Source organism: Copadichromis virginalis, linkage group LG17, assembly GCF_057382275.1.
Source record: "Copadichromis virginalis isolate Kocher_CV1m ecotype Utaka linkage group LG17, C_Virginalis_male_GT1.1, whole genome shotgun sequence".
In the NCBI taxonomy this organism is placed as follows: domain Eukaryota; kingdom Metazoa; phylum Chordata; class Actinopteri; order Cichliformes; family Cichlidae; genus Copadichromis; species Copadichromis virginalis.
The window spans coordinates 25850381-25869970 of record NC_140634.1 but is presented as its reverse complement, the minus strand read 5'-3'; the positions used below and the strand labels follow the sequence as shown (position 1 = coordinate 25869970).

General features: G+C 40.5%; 1 protein-coding gene and 1 long non-coding RNA gene across 2 annotated transcripts; one reads left to right on the top strand and one right to left on the bottom strand.

The window, feature by feature from the left end:
- The first annotated feature begins 2592 nt into the window (after window positions 1–2592).
- LOC146689519 (uncharacterized) lies at window positions 2593–3142 on the top strand. The gene is made up of 2 exons (XR_014916197.1): window positions 2593–2819; window positions 2902–3142. It is a non-coding gene; the product is annotated as an uncharacterized LOC146689519 (long non-coding RNA).
- A 7894-nt stretch (window positions 3143–11036) lies between these two features.
- Window positions 11037–19143, bottom strand: fam180a (family with sequence similarity 180 member A). Its single transcript, XM_085437073.1, has 3 exons — window positions 18866–19143; window positions 12083–12180; window positions 11037–11701 (listed from the first exon to the last, which is right to left on the bottom strand). The coding sequence occupies exons 1-3, from the start codon at window positions 18939–18941 to the stop codon at window positions 11372–11374; spliced, it is 504 nt and encodes a 167-aa protein (XP_085293199.1). The 5' UTR covers window positions 18942–19143; the 3' UTR covers window positions 11037–11371.
- Window positions 19144–19590: the final 447 nt, after the last annotated feature.

Below are 19590 nucleotides of genomic sequence, written 5' to 3'. Positions count from 1 at the left end.
TTGTACTTGTTGGCTTTAACCATATTAGTGTGGGCTGCATTTTAAAAACAGCATCTGTAAAAGTTGTAGTTTGAAAAGTAAGTGACCATAATTTCAATCATATTTGCTCTCAAGGAAGATAATTACCCATAAACATAACTGTGGCAGAAACTATAGTCTCCAGCAGCCTCACAGCTTATACTCACATTTGCCAAGCACACAAAAACCAACAGAGCAAATCTGAGATATGCACTTTTGACGTGCATGTTAGTGGCAGCGGTCTGTAGCTGCAGACAGCAGGACAGGAAGCTTATATTATGTGCAAATTTGAGCCTGACACCAACAGTAATAATAATACATTTTATTTGAAAGCGCCTTTTAAGGACACTGTACAAGGTAGAATAATAAAAGCAACATAAAAGCAAACAGTTTACACAATCATAAAAGCATAAGACATAAAACAGATTTAAAATAGCAGAGTGGAGAGGTTATGTGGGATAAGCTATTTTGAACAAGTTAGTTTTGAGTTGGGACTTAAAGAGAGAGAAGGAAGAGATATTTCTTAAATCAGGAGGTAGGGAATTCCAGAGTCGAGGAACAGAGCAGCTGAAAGCCCTGCTCCCCATGGTGGCCAGACGGTGGGAGGGAACAGAGAGAGAAAGGGAAGAAGAGGATCTAAGACACCGAGATGGGGCGGTGATCCGAACCAGATCAGAGAGATATGGAGGAGAGAGATGATGAATAGCCTTAAATGTGTACGAGAGTATTTTGAAATTGATACGATATTTGACCGGGAGCCAATGAAGCTGCTGCAAGGCAGGAGTAATGTGGTGGGTAGAAGGGGTCCTGGTGATGATACGGGCAGCAGAATTCTGGACACGTTGGAGCTTGTGGATGGATTTTTGAGTAAGACCAAAATAATTGAATTACAATAATCAATCCGAGAAGTAACAAGGCTGTGGACAAGAATGGCAGTGACATGTGGGGTGAGAAAAGGACGGAGATGATTAATGTTGCGCAATTGAAAATATGCAAACCGAGTAACATTATTAATATGTGAATTGAAAGATAAAGTACTGTCGAGGATGACACTCAAGCTTTTCACAGAGGAAGAAACGAAGACCGGCGAGTTATTGATAGTAACAGAGAAACTGTTGGTTCTGGATAATGTTGATTTAGTGCCTACCAAGAGAAGCTCCGATTTATTACTATTGAGTTTGAAAAAAATTAGAAGAGAACCATGAATTTAGTTCGGCTAAACAAAGGGTGAGGGAGGATGGGGGAAGAGCAGAATCAGGTTTAGTGGACAGATAAAGTTGGGTGTCATCAGCATAACAGTGAAACTGAATATTGTATTTATGAAAAATGTGTCAGAGCGGTAGAAGGTGGATAATGAAAAGAAGGGGCCCCAGGTTGCTGTGTGTTTAGTCGAAGGATTTCCATCTCTAATTTTGTTGACTCAAGTGCCTTGAGTTGGGATTTAACTATTGTAGTTTATTGTCTCTAGGACTGAAAAAAGAAACCACTATAGAAGTGCTAAAAACTGCATTTCCTCGAGTGGCCACTTGAGATTGACAACAAAAACTAAACATACAGGTTTATAACACCTCCCACCCACTCCATGACATGTTGGTCAGTCACAGGAGCTCGTTCAGTGAGAGACTGAGATTACCGAAAAGCACCACTGAACGACACAGGAAATCATTCCTGCCTGTGGCCATCTCCCTGTACAACGCATCCACTTAACACACTGTTTGCTGCTACAGCTACACATGTTTCTTTTCCAACTATTTATTTATAAGTGACTTATGTATGTATGTATGTATATATATGTATATATTGTACTATTCTTAGTTAGCGTATTGTCTGTCTTGTCTTAATGTTGGTTTAAAATGGAGCACTGTAACAAAAAATAATTTCCCCCAGGGATCAATAAAGTATTCTGATTCTGATTCTGATTATGTTCAGAGAAAGATTTTCAATCAAACATGGTTCCGTGCAGTCCCACACAATCCTAGCACTTTGCACAAGGCAGATTAACTATCCTTGAGGGCTGGTTGACAAGTTGGCCAGAACAGGGAATGGAGGTACAGCAGAGTTGACCAGGAATGGGAGAAGCATTGAAGAATCGTTCAAGACTAAAAAAAACAGAGCACAGGCAGTAGCAGCAGCGGGCGGTTTTCATTGTTTTCACTCAGTTTTACTTCAGCTGTTTGTATGTTATAAATTCCCTCCTCTCTGCTGTGGTTGGTCCATCAGCCCACAGGCCAGTTGTACCACATATTTCTGACACTGCCTCCGTCTGAAAACAAACATTCTCTGCAGGTAAGTCGGCCAGTCTGTGACTCCCCGTGTACTGCCTGTGCGCTACCCCTGCTCAAGTTACCCTCTGCTGGCTCGCTGTTAAAATGCCCACCTTAATTACACTAAAAAGCAGGCTTTTAGTGCTGTTAGCCAAAACTAAACATGGTTTTTCTTGCTACTTTTAATTTCCCAATTTATAAGAAATGTGAAAACTGACCAAACAAGCATACTAGTGCTAACCAATAACTTAGTAGCCCACTCAATTGTCCATGTTTGTTCACTTTTGGCACCCACAGTGTCACGGTCCCCGTGTCTCTCTGGTTGGCCCACGCTGGCTACAGGTTTTGTTGTTGTTAGTTTTGGTTTTTTGTCTCTCCTCCTCCTCTCTGCCTGGGTGGAGCTCATTACGGGCTGTCACTCTTGGCCCACGCACCCGTGTGATGGTGTCCACCTGCGGCTGATCTGGCTGATTTCCCCAGCTGCTATTTAAGGCAGTGGCACAGAGCAGCTCACCGCTGGAACGTCGAACCACCTGAGTTCGTGCTCGCGGCTTATTCAAAGAAGAATCGCTTACACGTGTTTTATGTTGTGGAACTAACCTTGACCTTCTGTCTGTAGATTCTGGACCGAATCACCGGACCTGTCCAAGTGGGGCAGTGTGTGGAGTGTTGGAGCGAGTGCGGCTGAAGAGGAGTGCGTGTGTGCGGAGGAGCGGTGGCGGTGACTGAGTGGAAGAGGAAGCGTGTGTGTGGATTCCCCCCCCCCTTCTCTCCCTGGAGCCCTGGACCCCCTCCCAACTCACTGTACATATATTTTGCACTAAGGTGATCCCTATTGTAAATAAATCCCCTTTTTGTTTCCTTGAAAGAACTGTCTGCGCGTGGGTCCGTTCAGTAGCCATGACACACAGATGCTAATATGAAACTTTAAAATGCAGAGTCCACAGACTAGCCGATAATGTCATCGTGGCTACATCCATCCTTTAAGTACAGTCTATAGATTTTGATCAACATAAGTAAATCATATTAGAGTGAAATTGAAAACAAGTGAAGAAAATTAAGCTGGAAAACTGAAACATACGAAAGGAGAAGGGAAGATTTAGTGTGCCAGAGTATTAAAGTTTAAATGCTGCCTTAATACAAAAAGTCAATCATGTGCACACATAAATGTGGAAGCAGAGCAGTCGTCCTTGATGATGACAGCAATGATGATGATGATGACAACCCAGCTATGGGTGGGCCACAAGCCAGTGTACTCCTCGTGCTGGTCCCAAGCCTGGAAAAAAAGGGAGTGTTGCGTCACAAAGGGCACCAGGGGTAAAATGTTTGCCAGATGAAATCAATAATCAAGATGTTGAAGATGGAACTGCCAGGCAGGAGAAAAACAGGAACACCACAGAAGAGGTTGGAGAGGAGGAGGACATGCTGAGGGTTGGTGTGACAGAAGAGCGATGATATAGAGGCAGATGATCCACGGTGGTGATCCTTTAAACAGTGGCCAAAGGAAGATGATGATGCAATTTATTTGTATATCCCTACATTTTCCTGTATATTCCCAATGTTTAGTGGATGGGTTTGCATTACTTCTATAATGGTTACAATATTAATCTTACAATTTAAATGTCCTCATTCGTGTACACAGAGGAAACAAGATAACAGTATGTAACACTGTGCGCTCTTCCTGTAAATTTGCCAAGTTGCAGGAGATAAAACAGTGAAGACGTATTGACAGAGCACGACAGTAACCAACATTACAGCAGCCGCAGCATTATTGACTTAGTACAAAGTGTATATTTAATTAACTCAAATGGATTGCAGTGTTATTTACAGGCACGCTGTCCTCAAACCAAGAACTGCATAATTATTATAATAGCAGGAGTTATATTGGCAGATTATCTCATGTAGTTCTTCATATAAGAGGCATTGCTCCCGGCATACTAAGACGTCATGGACTATATGACAAAGAATCTAAATGAAATCATTGATTATGAGGTCAATAATGAAAACAAACCATAACATGTGCATTGGCTGTGTAGTCCGCTAACACAGTTTAATCCTTATGCTTTTTAAATTTTTTATTATAAAATACAGATGAAAAGCTTATGTTTGTAGTTTATATATACTGGAGTCAGCACACTTCTTTATGCTTTCCTGGCACAGATACCAGACAAGGATTTCCTGAGTGAAAACTGCTAAATTTGTTGCAGGGGCAGACGACTGGAGTGATTTTCTTGCATACTGAAACAAGTAACACATTCTTTGTGCATAAAACATCAATCATAGCTTTTCTGAAAGAGAAGATCCCGCATGTCCAAGTTAAAAGTTCAGAATATCTGATTTTACAAAAGAATTTGAATGAAGTCAGATTATGGGGAGAAGGAAAACGCAATGAGAATACCGTCCCACGTGTCAGAGGGAATGTCTGTGCAGTGAGTGGAGCTTTGTTGTCCAAACTGAAAGCATCTGTTGAGCCACTTTGCGACTAAACACACATCTGTTTCTTTAAATTGAATTGCTATAAAAATTCAACTGAGGTCAGTGAATCATTGTTTTATATCTTTTTTTAAAATCATTTGTTCCTCCTAAAGATGTTTCCTTTCTGAAGAGGAAAACAATGCCTCTTCTAAAAGTTTACATGGTGTGGGGGTTCAAAGCAACGGCCTTTCTTCTGAGGTCAGCTTGAGGACAAAAACATTTACCAGCACAGTTTATTATGCCACGAGAGTGTACACAGATGATATACAAATCAGATGTGAAGAGAAATGAGAGTGTAAGCAAATTGTTAACTTTGGTATATGACTCCCACGGGGGCTGTACACCTCTTCACAGTCAGTTTGACACCAAACACATAATGGGGCAGGCAGGCGGCTGCTGATGAGCTGTCCAGGGCGTGCGCGCGTGCGCGCACGCACACACACACACACACACACACACACACACACACACACACACACACACACACAAAGTGTTTGTTCTGTAAGAAACAAACCCTTCTATCCTGCTCTCTGACATGTGCTTCCTCAAAGTGTTTATGCTGAAGCAGAAAGTCCAGGAAAAGCAAACTAGGATGGGTGGCATTAAAACAATCAGACCAAATGACTGATCAACTCAATTAATCATTAATTCTCCTTTAAACAGGAAAATGTGAGTCAAACTTTATTGAACTGAATTAATTTATAGTCACGGTTCCTGGACACCTGCTGTGGCAATATTATTTACCACTATGCGCTGAGTTCAATGGAAGGGAGGCTGAGTATAAACAAAAATAAATTTTGGAAAATCTGAAAGAAAACACATTTAACTGTGTTTACTTGACAGATTGCACCCGTGAGTCCACCGTTTAAGCCTTGCCTGGCTACTACAGGCTCCAGGGCCGTGCCACGTGTCTAACTTTGTGCTACAGTTAGTTCAAAAAAATCAACAAAGTTTTAAAACTTGCAGATCTTATCAATTAAGAGGAATTTGGGGGCAGGCCTACAGTTCTGCACGTTAGAGTGCTATAAAACCTTTAATGACACTCTGTGTTGAAAGCATGCCTGCTCATGCGGCTGTAGAGCACAAATATACAGGATTTCATTACAACGAATCAGAGGAAAGTGATGTAAATTAGAGGACTTTTGCTGGGTGGCTGGGGTCAAAGAGCGCTTTAAGCCCCACTTATTTTAGGTCTCACCCTCTGTTTCCTTTGCAATCACATTTCATTAGTGGGGTCATATTTTTGAGAATCCATAGAATATAATCAGCAAGTTCGCAATGAAGGGCAGTTGTAATATGTTTCACCTGAAACACATTACATCAAAAATACGTTCTTCTATTATTATTTTTCTCCTGTTAAAAGAGCCCCTTAATCCTATGATGTTGAGACAAGGAGCTGTGTGGAGGACATGAAATGGAAAAAGCCATTTGTCATGACCAACATTTCCAGCCGGGTGACGATTTAAAATGTGAATTTACTGCTGTCTTGGAGCTCGGCCAAGTGGTTTTGACCGCTAGAAGAAAAGAGAGGACTATTTCACATTTGTCGTGAATTCTACTAGCTACTGTTTTGGGCTTTAGCAGGTTTTTCTGGGTTCTTTGGTGGAGTGAAACTGACTCTGAACACAGCTTGACATATTATCCCATTACACATGTATCATATATGATGTAACACTGGTGTTAATCTGAATTACTTCTGTTGGATGAAAGTGCTGAAAGTGTTTTTGGTTTAAAATCTAAAGGCTAGGTTAAATTGCAAACAGCTTTATACAGAAAGGGTAAGGTGACTGGCCTCCTTTATAGCTCATCATACTTATACTTATCGTTAAATGTAACTGTTAATGTGAAAATCCTCCAAATCACAAATATTTCAGGAGAGTCTAAGACCTCATCCACATACAGCAGCAGTCTTAGTGTCTCATGAGCCATCGGAAGAGTCCCTTTGAGACTGCTCCACCTGTGACGGGGCTGCACCGTGCTGAATCAAATTAGTGACTTGGGGAGCCATGTTGAAACACAGCATACCACAACTCCCGTGTGAATCTCAGACCTCTTCATTACAGCGGCTGATAAGCGAGCATTAGCCTCTATCTCTAGGCCCGCCAACTTTCTCCCATTTCCTTATCAAAGATTCCGCGATGCCCAAGAAAATATTTGGTGGGAAAGCTGAAATGTATCCCACAACTAAAAAGGCTTTGCAAGCTCTTAGTGGCAGATCCTCATGATTGGAAGGACATGATAAGATAAAACGCTGTGGACCAGAATACTGAAACAGCATTTTGTTTTTAAAAGGTTTCAATTCTACATCCAAATGTATCAGGACAGCGATTATCTACGCAGCATTGTTTCTTTGTTACGCTCTCCCAGCTGTTGTGATGATTTTGTGGAAAACTGTGCTCATTACTGTAAGCTGGAGCAAGCAGGAGGTTTTGAGCAGGCTGCCTGCTCTCACCCATGCAGTGTAATTGGCTCTCCTACTCAGTGAGGTATCTCTTAATAAAGCAGCCTACCTCTGTCTATCCATCTATCTATCCCTGGCGCCATCTTTCCGCTATGCTCAGCAACATTAGCCGCATGAGAATAACAGGGTTGCAAGAATGCCCCAAACCTATTTCCAGATTCGTGGTTTCAGTTGACAAGCTGCTATAATACTAAATCCTTAGAAGCTGCACTATCATAGCCTTAAACTTGGACTCGAGGCAATGCAGGGTGGAGCTGATCTAACTACTATTAGCCATAAAAAAGGGACGATGACACTGGCATGACAGGGGCTCATGGGCAGATGCTGATGACCTCAGAGCCCACAAATCACCACCCGTCATGCAGTCTTACATCTGGATGCTCACACTGTGTTTTTTACTCCCACTTGGGATGACAATTTGTTGCACAACAAATAAAATCTGTTTGCTTTAAAAAAATGTCTTCGTGAACATAACATGTCAAAGATTGTTTGGACTGTTTTTCAAAGAAGAACAAATGGTATTAATTTATGTAGATTTAGAAAATCCTGAATCGCTGTTTTATTTATTTATTTATTTATTTTCATTTCAGGTATTGAGTTGTTTAAGTTGATGGAGAAAGCACGGTGGGTATACATGTGACACATTGTAAAGTCCCATCTCGCTCTGTTTGCGGACTTGAAGCATGAAAATATGCCTGACAGCTGCGGGGAAACATATGCAGAGTTAAAACAACTGGGTATTCATCTGGAGGTGATCAGAGGATAGTTCTACCAGGAAAGACACATTCCAGTTATGATGAGATTCAGCTCTAATTAAGCGAACTCCAACAAAAACACGTCCTCCAAAGAAAAATAAATCTAATTAGAAATGCCATGCTGTCGTTTTCTGTCTCCCGCACTTTGTGTCAACATAAAAAGATGTATTGTAATGCATACGAGAACTCTTCGAGAAGCCTTACAGCATGCATAACAAAACACTGACTGTAGAGTAAGAGGAAGTGAGAGTACAAGATATGCTGCTGCTTTCATTATATAGTTCAGTTCTCCCTTTTTACTCATTACTCCTCATTATATCTGCTGCACAAGTCAACAACAAAAGGAAACATCGTGACAGATACCACGAGCCAAGATCTGGGGGAACAGATTGGAAATGCTGCCACCTAGTGAGCATCTTGAGGCAATAATAATTTAAAAAATCCAAAAAGATTTTATACCATCTATCCATCCATCCAGTTATATTCTGCTTTATTTTAGGAAAGACTGTAGTTGAAATGTTGACATACTCACTGGATTCACTGGATTTCATTATGCTATTTCTGAAAATGTATCGACAATAGGAAACAATTTTAAATTCCTTTAGAACACATCTATGCTACAACCCTTTCATCAGTTTTGGCTTGAACAAACTATACTAAACAGCATCCTATGTCCTGTAGACATGAAACAGCTTCTGTTAAAACATGAGAAATGATACACCAGATATTTGTATATTAAGCTGTGATTGTATAGAAATATCCTAAATGATCCTATATGAAGACATGATACGGGCGTTATGGACACTTTAGAGACATGCAGTATCAGATGAGGAGAGCAGTTCTGTCAGCAGCCACTTGGTGATGCTCTCTCAACATGCAGAGGGCTCCACTTGACATTTAGGGATAATACTCTAAATGAATAAAATATTGCAGACTCATTTTTCATGAAGCAGACTGATAAGTCAATAATCCACGCAAAAGCCTGATTTTTCTTATTAAATCTGCACCACAATCACAGAGAAAGGGGAAGGAAATGAAGCCTAGCAGAGCACTTTGTGAGATCATTTTAAAACTTTATGACAATTAAGGATTAGATTGCACAAATGGAACGTCATGTCCCCGATATTTTGTATATTGAATGTGATAACAGAGCAAAATTTAATTAGAGGCTCGGCAAATATTCCACAATCTCACAATTCCTCTCTAAGTCAGTCTGGAAAGTCACTGGCAACATGGAATCTGCTTGAAAATTATAACATCTGCATTAAACAACGTAAACTGACAAAGCGAGTTCAAAAAACAAGCCGTGTCAAATGCAAGACTCATCGGTCACTATTATAGTTAGAGTGGTGCCGAGGGTGAAGGCTGATCCGTCGCCTTGGAAGGAAATTCCTTGCTGCAGTCTTCCTGACTTCCTCATTAATCAGCCCCCTCTAGTCAGTGCCAATGAATGCTGACATGCTGAGAAAGACACTGAAAATGCTGCGATTAACGTATACAGTTACAGAAGCTGCAACTGAAGATGCGATCTGGGTGACAGGGAGTGACGAACATTTCCACGGTTACATAAAAGTATGAATTGAGCAAAATACTGTAAGGTGTAAGCAAATGTAAAACTAATCAACTCTGGAGGGAAAACAACACAAACCAGATATCTGCTTTCTATCCCCTTCTTGATGAGTGAACTGCACAAAAGCTTAAGTACCTATTTCCCATAATGAATGGGGAAATGGGTAGCTCTGAAGCACATATCCATCAGATATTTTACAGACTGCAGAAATGCAATCAAGCGTATTGATGTACACAGACTCTTAAGTATAAATCCGTGGGTTTTATTCAAAGGGCTTTTAGTGGCAAATCAAATGAGCTGAGCAATCTTTTCCAGACAGAGCAAAGCATCTTACGCCTTCTAAAGTTATCTGATGGCATCAAACATGTACACAGGCATGGCAGGGGGCTTGAGGTGACTTCCCATGGAGTTGTCAAACTAATGTACCACTTTGATTTAGTATTTTTTTTTGAAAGTAGGTCAAAGATCAGTATAATCAGAAAAATCAGAAGGAAAAACTTTGAGGTAATTGCGCGTATGTGTGTACTTATGTGATGTATTTTCATTAAACTAAGTTTGAGAAGTTTATTTGAGCACACCGGGACGCACTTGATTAATGAGGCCATCCTCTGGCTTGTATGCATATGCGGGGCTCAAAAGCATTGTTGATTTAATTTGATTTCTTCACGATGTACAAATAAGTGGGCTCAGAAATAATGCATTAGTGAGCGTAAAACAAACACACACTCGGGAGCTGAGACGTAACACAACTGATGCAGTAACAAAACAGAACTAGTTCATTAAGAAACGTGATAGTAATTCATTATTTAGCTCAAAAACAGATTTAATAGTAGTTAATGGTTTACCTTTATTAGTATGCTTGGCTTTTTTGGTTTAAACCTTATATTTTGGATATTAGACTGATGGTTTGTTACAATGTCATTGTATTATGATATTAAATTAATCATGTGTAGGTGGAATCTAGTTAGCCTAAATAGCCTATATTGTGAGAATATTTGTGACTCAAACTGCTGCAGATTATGATTAATTACTCTGTAAATCACTCTAAAATAGTTTGGGGGAATTCTAGACTCAGGGGGTGGGTCAATGCATAGTAATTTTGGACATTGAAACATGTCTAAAATACCTGGTGTGACTGTAGGGATAGACTATACACTGATTTTGCTGCAAAATGATAACAAACCGTCTTTGATGATCATTACATTTCGAGTTGATAGCTAAAAGAAAAGGGACTTCAGCCATGACCACTTCGCTTTGCTGAAGGTTGAGTCTCATTTGATGCCGTGGATTTACATGATCAGAAACAAAATCCAGGAAAGTGAGAGCAGCCGATCTCTGCAAGCCCATATCATCTGACAGCTCAGCTATGAGCTGATGTACTGGGACCTTGAGGTCTGCTTGATCTAAACTTGTGCTTAAATAAGTTTATAGAAAAGTAAGATACGCTGATCTTTTGAGAATTAAAATTTTATTATTTACCTCACATAGGGTAACAAAACAAAACAGAAGCACATGATATAACTTTTCAGGAGTTTGTGGTTTGAGCTCTTAATTGGAATTAGCCCAGTCAGATAAGACTGGAAGTCAAGTTTGAAAGCGCTGATAAAAGTGAGTTTGGACCCTGAGTTTAGTTACATTTTTTGGTTAAAAATTAAATTGCTTATATAATTTTATATACATTTTTTGATATTTGTATTTGTATATACAAATAGTTTCATATAAAAAGCAATATAATAATCTAATTTGTTTTTAAACTTTGCAGGACACTGGAAATGGCATGGATAAACGGCATCTCCACTACTGAAAAAAATATGGACAACTTCTTTCCTCAAAAGGGTTTGAGATCCTTTTGAAGAGCTTGGAACAGCTGGATTAGGGTGTCGGTCCATATCTCTTTCTGGTGCTTGTTGGTGATACGAGCCAGGGTCTGAGTGGTGTACACTAACGTCAGCACTGTCCTCTCAAAGTCCTGCCAGCTCAGAGGTTGGCGCCGCTGGGTGAGCTCGGCCGTCAGACGCCTGATGTCGGAGAGCCTTTTAGGCAGTACTTCCTCACAGATGACTTCCAGCTTTTCCACACTTCTCAGGGAGGCCAACTCCTCATCTGGAATCAGCAGGGTGTGTCCATCACCTTGTATCTGCATTCCACCCAGCAGAATCTGGGAGATAGATAGGCATCCACTAAATTCACATTCACATATATAAGCAGCTAACTGAAAAATGGAGTTGCTAGCAAGGTCACGTCCTGTTAACGGCTATTTCAATCTGTTCCAAAGAGCCTAATCATCTAAATATTTTGAAATGAGCCTAAGATGGCATAAGAAAGTAAAATATCTTTTTCATCAATGTCACCAAAATATCTCACATTCCTGCTAATGATTAGGAGCACAGCAGCAGTACACAGTGTTTTGTTCTAATCAGCAGGGTGAGGCCACAAATGTGTTATTTTTAGAAGTCTTGTGCACATTCTAAGAATACTGGTTTCCATTAAAGAAACACTAGCTCATGAACTATTTCGGGGCCGCAAGAACTTAACTGACCTCAAAAAGCAGCTTGATGTCCTCCACCGAGTGCTGGAATGTGGGGTTGATCAGTGAATATGTTCCCCGTTTTATCCTGTATGCAGATGGGTACAGCACTAGAACACACAAGAAGAAAAAATTGGATTATAGAATCTCCCTTTTCAAAAATTAAGGCAGGACATTATTTATTGTGACATTTATGCGGGAGGGCCAGAGGTTGAGTAAACACATATTCATTACTGTTCAAATATTATGTATGTGGTTGAGACTTGGGCTCCAGCTGTGAAGAGATCAACTGGTCTTTGACCTGAGCCACAGTTGCTACAAGCACCAGCGGCCTGGTGCCCCCAGAGGTGCGATATCTGCTTATTGACTCGTGGAAGGGCAGGTGTAACTGACCTCATTTGGTCAGGCTTCAAAGTGTCAGCCCATATGTGTAGCAGACGGGGGATCTCATAATGTGAGGTGTCCTGATACGGCTGGAATGAAACCCCTCACTTTCAGCTAGAAACAGTTGCTGCTGCCGCCTCATTTCTGTGATAAAATTGAGCAAAATCCATATTTTCCTGGAAGTGATAACAAGAGGCTAAACCTCACATCTAGAGGTGGACAGCAGCTAACATTACTCACATACTTTCCTAAGTATCTGATGTACTAACAATTAAGCACGGGGCTATTTTGGAATATTTTGTTTTTACCCTAATTCAGAGGTTTTTAAAATTCTTTTTAAATACACATTGTACAGTGTGATGAAACTTCAGAGTTCATAATTCTGGACCACCAGAGTGAGCTGCTCTATAGAGATGTGAAATTGGAAAGAAAAATCCAGCAGAAGCCTAGCACAGGATCTAGAGGAGATTCATCAGGTCCTTCAGTTGATCTGTCTGCCGATCACTGAAGCCTGATCAGAAATGGTCTCAGTGGAAGAGTGGCTCTCAAGAAGGAAGGGGAACAGAGAGAAAGGGCTGGGGTAAGTTAAATTACACAAGAACTGATATGGTTAATCCCATTTTACAACTTTTGTTACAAATCGAGTCAATTAGTTCACTGGTCTACAATGAAAAATAACATTATGGTCTAAATTGTCTAAATAACATAGCTGTGTCTAAGAAATGATTTGTGAACTTCCTTAATCTAGCAACACATTTGCATTATAATAAAGAAAGATTAAGAGTCACACGAGAATGTGCAGGGTCTGTTTGTAATAATATAACTTTGAATACTGCCCAGACTTTGAAAACTTTTTTGTGTATCTCTGTTATCTCTCCAAGAACCATTTTTGTTAATGTAGCATCAGGAGAAGAAACTGAAAATCAAATTTGATTTGCACAGAAGGAGGTCCATCCATCCATCCATCCATCTTCATCCGCTTTATCCGAGGCCGGGTCGCGGGGGCAGCAGCCTAAGCAAAGGAAGGAGGTTTCACAGTATAATGAATTAAGGTAAAACTTCCTCTAGGGTTCTACAGCTGTTCAGCTCTCTTTTTCCATTGCTACCCATATTCTGTTGCCGTCCAGTACTCCATTCAGCGTGTAAGCCAACACACGGAGATCTTAATGAGGTATACAGTATATAAACACTGGCATTCATGTGAATTTGGATGTCATCCTTCCTCTCTGCTACAGTGGCATCTATGGATTCCTGCTTCACCAATTCTGCAGTAATGATCAGCTTGACTGCCTGCAGCATCGCTGGCCAGATACATTTAGCTTTATAGCAATTGTCAGGCCAGCCAAAGCCACACAAATTGGCAGAGCTCCCTATGTACCTGCTTCCTGCTTGGGCGACTGCCAGTCTCAGCTCTGGCCTCCCTTTCGCAGCACAGCCACTGCTCTCAATGTAAAGAAATGTGTAGCTCCACATTTCCATGTTGGGGTTCCAAAAATCTGGCACATCTGTGTAATCTTTAGCATGTTACCTCAGTCCTTCCACCTGCCCCACCGTCAGGGGCCATAGCCAGACGTTGTGAAATCTCAAATAAACATTGTCTAACTCCACCTTTTCCTATAATATGAATTTGGGTTTCAAGGATCAAAACATATGTACTTATTGTAAATTCCAAATGCAGATGAAATGCTGTTCACGACCCTCATCATAATGTCAGAAATCAATAAAAGTTCAAACACTTCTAATGGAGAAGTTTGAACTTGTTGAAGAGTGACTCTGAAGCAATATAATATGCAACATGCACAGTTGTTCCAACCCCCAAACACCAAAGACAAGTAGAGAGAAGATTTCCCCAGATCAAGTACTAACATCCAACTCTAAGTGGATGACAACTTGTAGGTGAAAATGTATACTCCTCATTGAGTATGCAGCTCCCAAATGCATCAGGTATTGTGGAGGAGCGATGCCTGTGCAGACATATTAGTTACCGAATAGATACGGTAGCTTCAGCGGGCCATTGCTAAAGTAAACAATACAACACCCGAGGGTGCTCATTAGAACAAGGGTTATATCGTTAAAGGATTGAGGTGATGCGGGGAAATGACAGCTTGGAGGCCAGTCCAGCGCTGATTTACATCTAAAATTAATAATCTGTAATTTACATAAAAAGGCTCTGCTACTACTACAATAGTCCTTTGGCATGTAGGAAAGTGTGTGTTTTATGTTTATAGCAGCTCCAATAGCACTTTGGAATAAAAATATTATAGCTTGTTATAGTTGGAGCTGCATTAGTGTATATGTGCACAGGCAATAACAGTAATTCTAGTCATTCCATTAAATTGTTCGATTTCTCCCAGCACAATATTGTGAGGGCGATACTGACTTAGAGGAAAGATAGGTAGGGGCACACACTGGATATCTAAATGAATCATGCTTAAAGATTACAATGAAAATGAACTAGCTTATAAGTTTGAGACACTGTGACTGACAATATGGCCAATAACAAAGAAAAAGGGCACATATACGTAGAAAGGAGCTAATGAAGGAGCACAGGTGGTTGTGAAGGTCAGGTAGAGATAACAGATGTGAGAAATTGAGGCCACTGCAGGATAGATATTCAAGATATTGTTCATTCTGTTACAAGCAATAAATAAATTATTGTCATTTAGCGCCTGCCCTCACTGCAGGACAGCTGCAGGACAGTCATCTTTGCATTGTGGATTTTAGCTTTGAGGAACTGCATGAACAAAAATATGTCACTGTGGAATTTCACATTCCCCAATGGATGACCAAATAGAGTGCATAATAAAGTAAATGGGAAAGAAATATTTCGACACAGCTGGTGAAGGGCAGACAACAACAGATGATTAATGGTGCAGAAAATGTACTGAACTTTGCAGTGACAACATATAAAATCCAGGAATTTATCATAGTGAAGGAGAAATAATGATATTTAGTCATTTTTGATTACCAACCGCTATGCAAAATCTTTGATTATGCCGCGTTAATGTGCAATATTTATGAATGTGAAAGTGACATCTCAGCTTTAATCACTACGATTTTATCACATGTAAGTGAGGAGGCTGGTGAAGGTAGGCTGTCCATATATGTTAGAGCTGGATTTTCCATGAAGTTGTTTTTGGTGGGTGGGGGGTCGGGAGGTAGGGGTCGGCTAACGTGCAGGCGAACAAACCATCACGAGGTGATTCATTCTTATGAGCAAATTTTTCTTTTTTCTCATTTTCAGCTTGAATGTTTAATATACTGCTGATGTCCTTTATCACAACATATCAGCTTTCCCTGCTGCTTGTTCTAAGCCCATTCACCCGTCATGCTCCCCTCCCTCCTTCGGCGCTCCAAACAATCAATGTTTGGATGGGCAGGCTTCCCCCCAGTGTCATTATGTAGAGGCAGGGAACTTGTAATCTCCCGCTAACTGCTTGCAAGGAGATGAGGGAACAACAAAGATCCATTAATTAGCTGGGCTAAATGGTACTCCTGGCTGGAAGGATGTCTTGACGAAGACAGAAAGAGAGAGAAGGAAAAACAATCAAAAACAGAAAAAAAAACCCCAAATGAATGTCTGGATCCCTCCAGCGTACGATAAAAGAGGGTGAAAAGGACACAGGATACAATGAAATCTTCCCTGCAATGGACCATCTTCTACATTTCACTATATCTTCAAATAATAGAAAATTGTAAAATCCCAATCCATGACAGTATTGTAATGAAAGAGAGATTTAAATTCTACCATTTATGATGTAAACACAGATCATCATAAATACTCCGAATAACTGTGAGGCCAGCAGTAGTAAAGCCCAGCTGCAATAAAGTCATGCAGTGGTGCCAGGGAAGCTGATATATACTAGGGACAGTAGTGACAACTGGAGATATGGGAGAAAGGTTGCAGTTTCTCCTGGTTCCCCATCACCCACACTCCACCTCATGGAGGTGTGAGCTTAGCCTTTAATAACCCACACAAGCCTGGGCACATTCCCAACTCATCACTTGGTTAGTTTCTTCTGTGATTAGTTGGTGTCACGTTTACATACAGTGCCCTTTAACATTGTTTTTCAAAATATGCTAATGTTGTGAAGAGGCCTATAAAACCTATTGCAAGAAGAGATTATTCAAGGTCACATGATCCAGCTGTAACTAAGCTTCATCAGATTGGAAAGTTTTAGGCCTAATCTTAAAAGTAGAGAGGGTATCTATTCTCAGTACCAGTGTTCAATAGCTCTATTGTCTTATTCCAACTAAAGAGATGGGTTTGCAACCAGCAACTGCTAAACTACTAAAGTTGAAGTCATGTCATGAACCGCTATGTGTCTAAAGGTTTTGTAGATCTGATGAAGCAAAACAGGAAAACAGGTCTAAATAATAACAGCTTCAATGCTTCTTATTTCAGAGAATCAGAAAGTCCAAAGTCAAGTCCAAAAATCCTTTAGTCAACGAAGCATTTAGCTGGGGAATCCAACACAATGAACACAAAGCTAAGGAAGCACACAACTATATGCAACAAAAGACAAAGGAATACTGAGACAACATATATACAAAAGGTAATGCAGGAAGAGGAGACGGGTGAGGACCAAAACCAAGCTGAAGCCAATCAGGGAATCAGTGAGGACAGGGACAGGAACAAAAGCTACACTCAACATGAATAAAAACAGAACCCTTTAAAGTAAAGACAGACAACAAGATGGAGTGAACATGAAGACAAAGGTGACAAAGACAAACAGAGATGAGACAGAAGGAGGAACAGAAAAAGGGGAACTAATTAAAAACAACCCTAAAGTTACTGTTTTAACAGCAACTGAAGGAACAAATAACAAGGCTAGAAAGACAAAACTTGTAAACACAAAGGAATTAATGAGTAAAAAAATTAAACACTAACAATAACAGAAACCTAATCCAAAGATCACATAACTTCAAAACTACAAAGAATTCTGAACTTGAAAATTCAAAACCCTGGGTCCAAAACCGGGTGACCACTTGTTTAACCATTCACAGAATGATCGCAGATCAGTTGCTCACTACTTCCTAAAACTTGTTGGCTTGTTGGTGGTTTAGTAATTGGTTGAAGACCAAACCAGACCTGAAGGCCAGACAGAGATTGTAGAGTTTGCATGGAAAGTCCCTGACACTCACCAACGCTGGCCGAGCAGTACTGAAACTGTGAAAAGTGAGACAGAAGCAGGAAACATTTACTTTCAAGTTAAAAGCTGTGCCTAGTGTTTGCAGACAATCCAATGTCTTTACTGCAAATTCTGCTAATCACCAAAGAAATCACAAAGAGATTTTTGGTGCAGGACTCTCTTCGCTGTTGATTTCACCTACAGACACAAACCTAAAGGCAGTACTTGCCAACCAGTTTGGGAATACTTTTCAGTTATGTATGACAATGTTAGACTGTCATACTGGTGTCATACTGCAAACTGACCAATGACTGATTGTCATGAGTGCTATTCACAGAGCGCTGAATGGCTACAACCACATCGTTGTAAGATGATGAATGATGAAATATATACTCTTAGGCTCTCTCTTTGATTCAGCGATGGCTGCCCAAATCAGCGCTCCTCACTGTCCTGAATGTGCACATCCTCATCACTGAAAGAGCGGCTGCTGGCCTGTACATGTAAACAGAGCAGTCCTGGACTGATTCTATGCTGTGCTATCCACTCCAGTGTGAACTGAGCTGCTTGCAGTGAGATTGTAAATAGAGAACTGCCGTTTCCCTCAACTCCAGGAACATTTCTGAACATTAGCTTCACTTTCTTTCTGCTCTTGTTTTCAGCAGCAGTGGGCAGTTGTTGACAACACAGACAATTAATGCATGTTCAGAAACTTTTTATTGACAGTGTCACTTTGGATTTTTGATTTATTGCTGAAGGGGGAAAAAAAGTCTTACAAACTTTTAATAAAACAATGATTAAAAAAATGATTTCCTGGATTTTGGTGATATGGTATAACAATGTAAACAATTCTGAACTTTCTTTGTTTTTGCTGGCTTCAGCGTCATGTGACTTGTCTACAGATTTCAAGGCCTGCGAGTGATGAGAAAGGAATTTCCTCAGTGAGTAGATCCAGTAACAACAGGCCAGTCATTTTTCGCTGGAAAACAATCTGCTGATGTCCTGCAAACTGCAATGTTCCTGCTAACTGAAGAGGATAAACACATTCTTTCACAGCTGGAACCACAGACTCGTACCAGGACTCAGCCATCACAATTTGACTCTGTCTCTGTCTTCTAGTAATATTTTAAATGATCCCACAAATGAAAACAGAATAATTTGTGAATGCAAATATACTCAATGGTGATAAAATTGCCATTTATCTCATAATAGAGAGACACTAATCAGACTCTTAATAATTGCGCATTTAGACCTAATTACCAGAGCTTGTGTGCCAACATACCTTTCCTGTGGTGCTGACTGGCAGCACAGTAGCTGCACAGGTAAACAACAGTGAGTAAAGTCCACCACTGTGCCATGCTGATGCTCACAACCAAGATCCACTCGTACAAATCAGTACACACTCCCTTCTTTCTGAGTTCTGTCTCTCAGTCATAAATGAACATCTCAACGATGGATGAGAACCCTCCTTTCCACTTCATAGGCTTTGTGCATAGGATCATCTTTCACTGTGTTCAATTTTCTTTTGTCACCTCCCTTCCTCATCTACTTTCAATTCTTTTTTTTCTTTTTTTTCGTGTGTGTGTTCTCTTCTCAAGCCAGGGTGTCTGGGCTCTCATCTGGAATTCATCAGAATTTTGGGAAAGCCTGCCCTCTTGGCTGGACTTTTCTTACAGCTACTGGATGGCTGCTTTACTGGCTGAGTGGTTCAGCCACTGAGACTCTTCAGTTGACCAGGCAACTGAGCAAATAGTTGAGTGGCTGACGAAATTGCTAACTGAACATAATCACATCCACTGAGCCACAATCAAGCCAGTTATGAGAGCGATGGACTACTCAGGATAATAACTAATTTGACCACATTTATCCCATCACACTGTAGTCAGAGGTCAGACATGGGACAACAGCTTTTTTTTTTCATTTATTCACAACATTTGAAGAAAGAAGCAGCCTGAAGTCCAAATAGGTTGTAAATAAGCCAACAGTTCTAAGAAATAGTTATTTTAA

What these genes read in the sequence shown, in the direction of transcription:
- fam180a (XM_085437073.1), bottom strand. Translation starts at nt 18,941, where the DNA reads ATGGCACAGTGGTGGACTTTACTCACTGTTGTTTACCTGTGCAGCTAC. An exon ending in CAGTCAGCACCACAGGAAAG is followed by an intron (nt 12,181 to 18,865) that starts GTATGTTGGCAC and finishes TGTGTGTTCTAG; the next exon opens with TGCTGTACCCATCTGCATAC. An exon ending in ACATCAAGCTGCTTTTTGAG is followed by an intron (nt 11,702 to 12,082) that starts GTCAGTTAAGTT and finishes TCTATCTCCCAG; the next exon opens with ATTCTGCTGGGTGGAATGCA.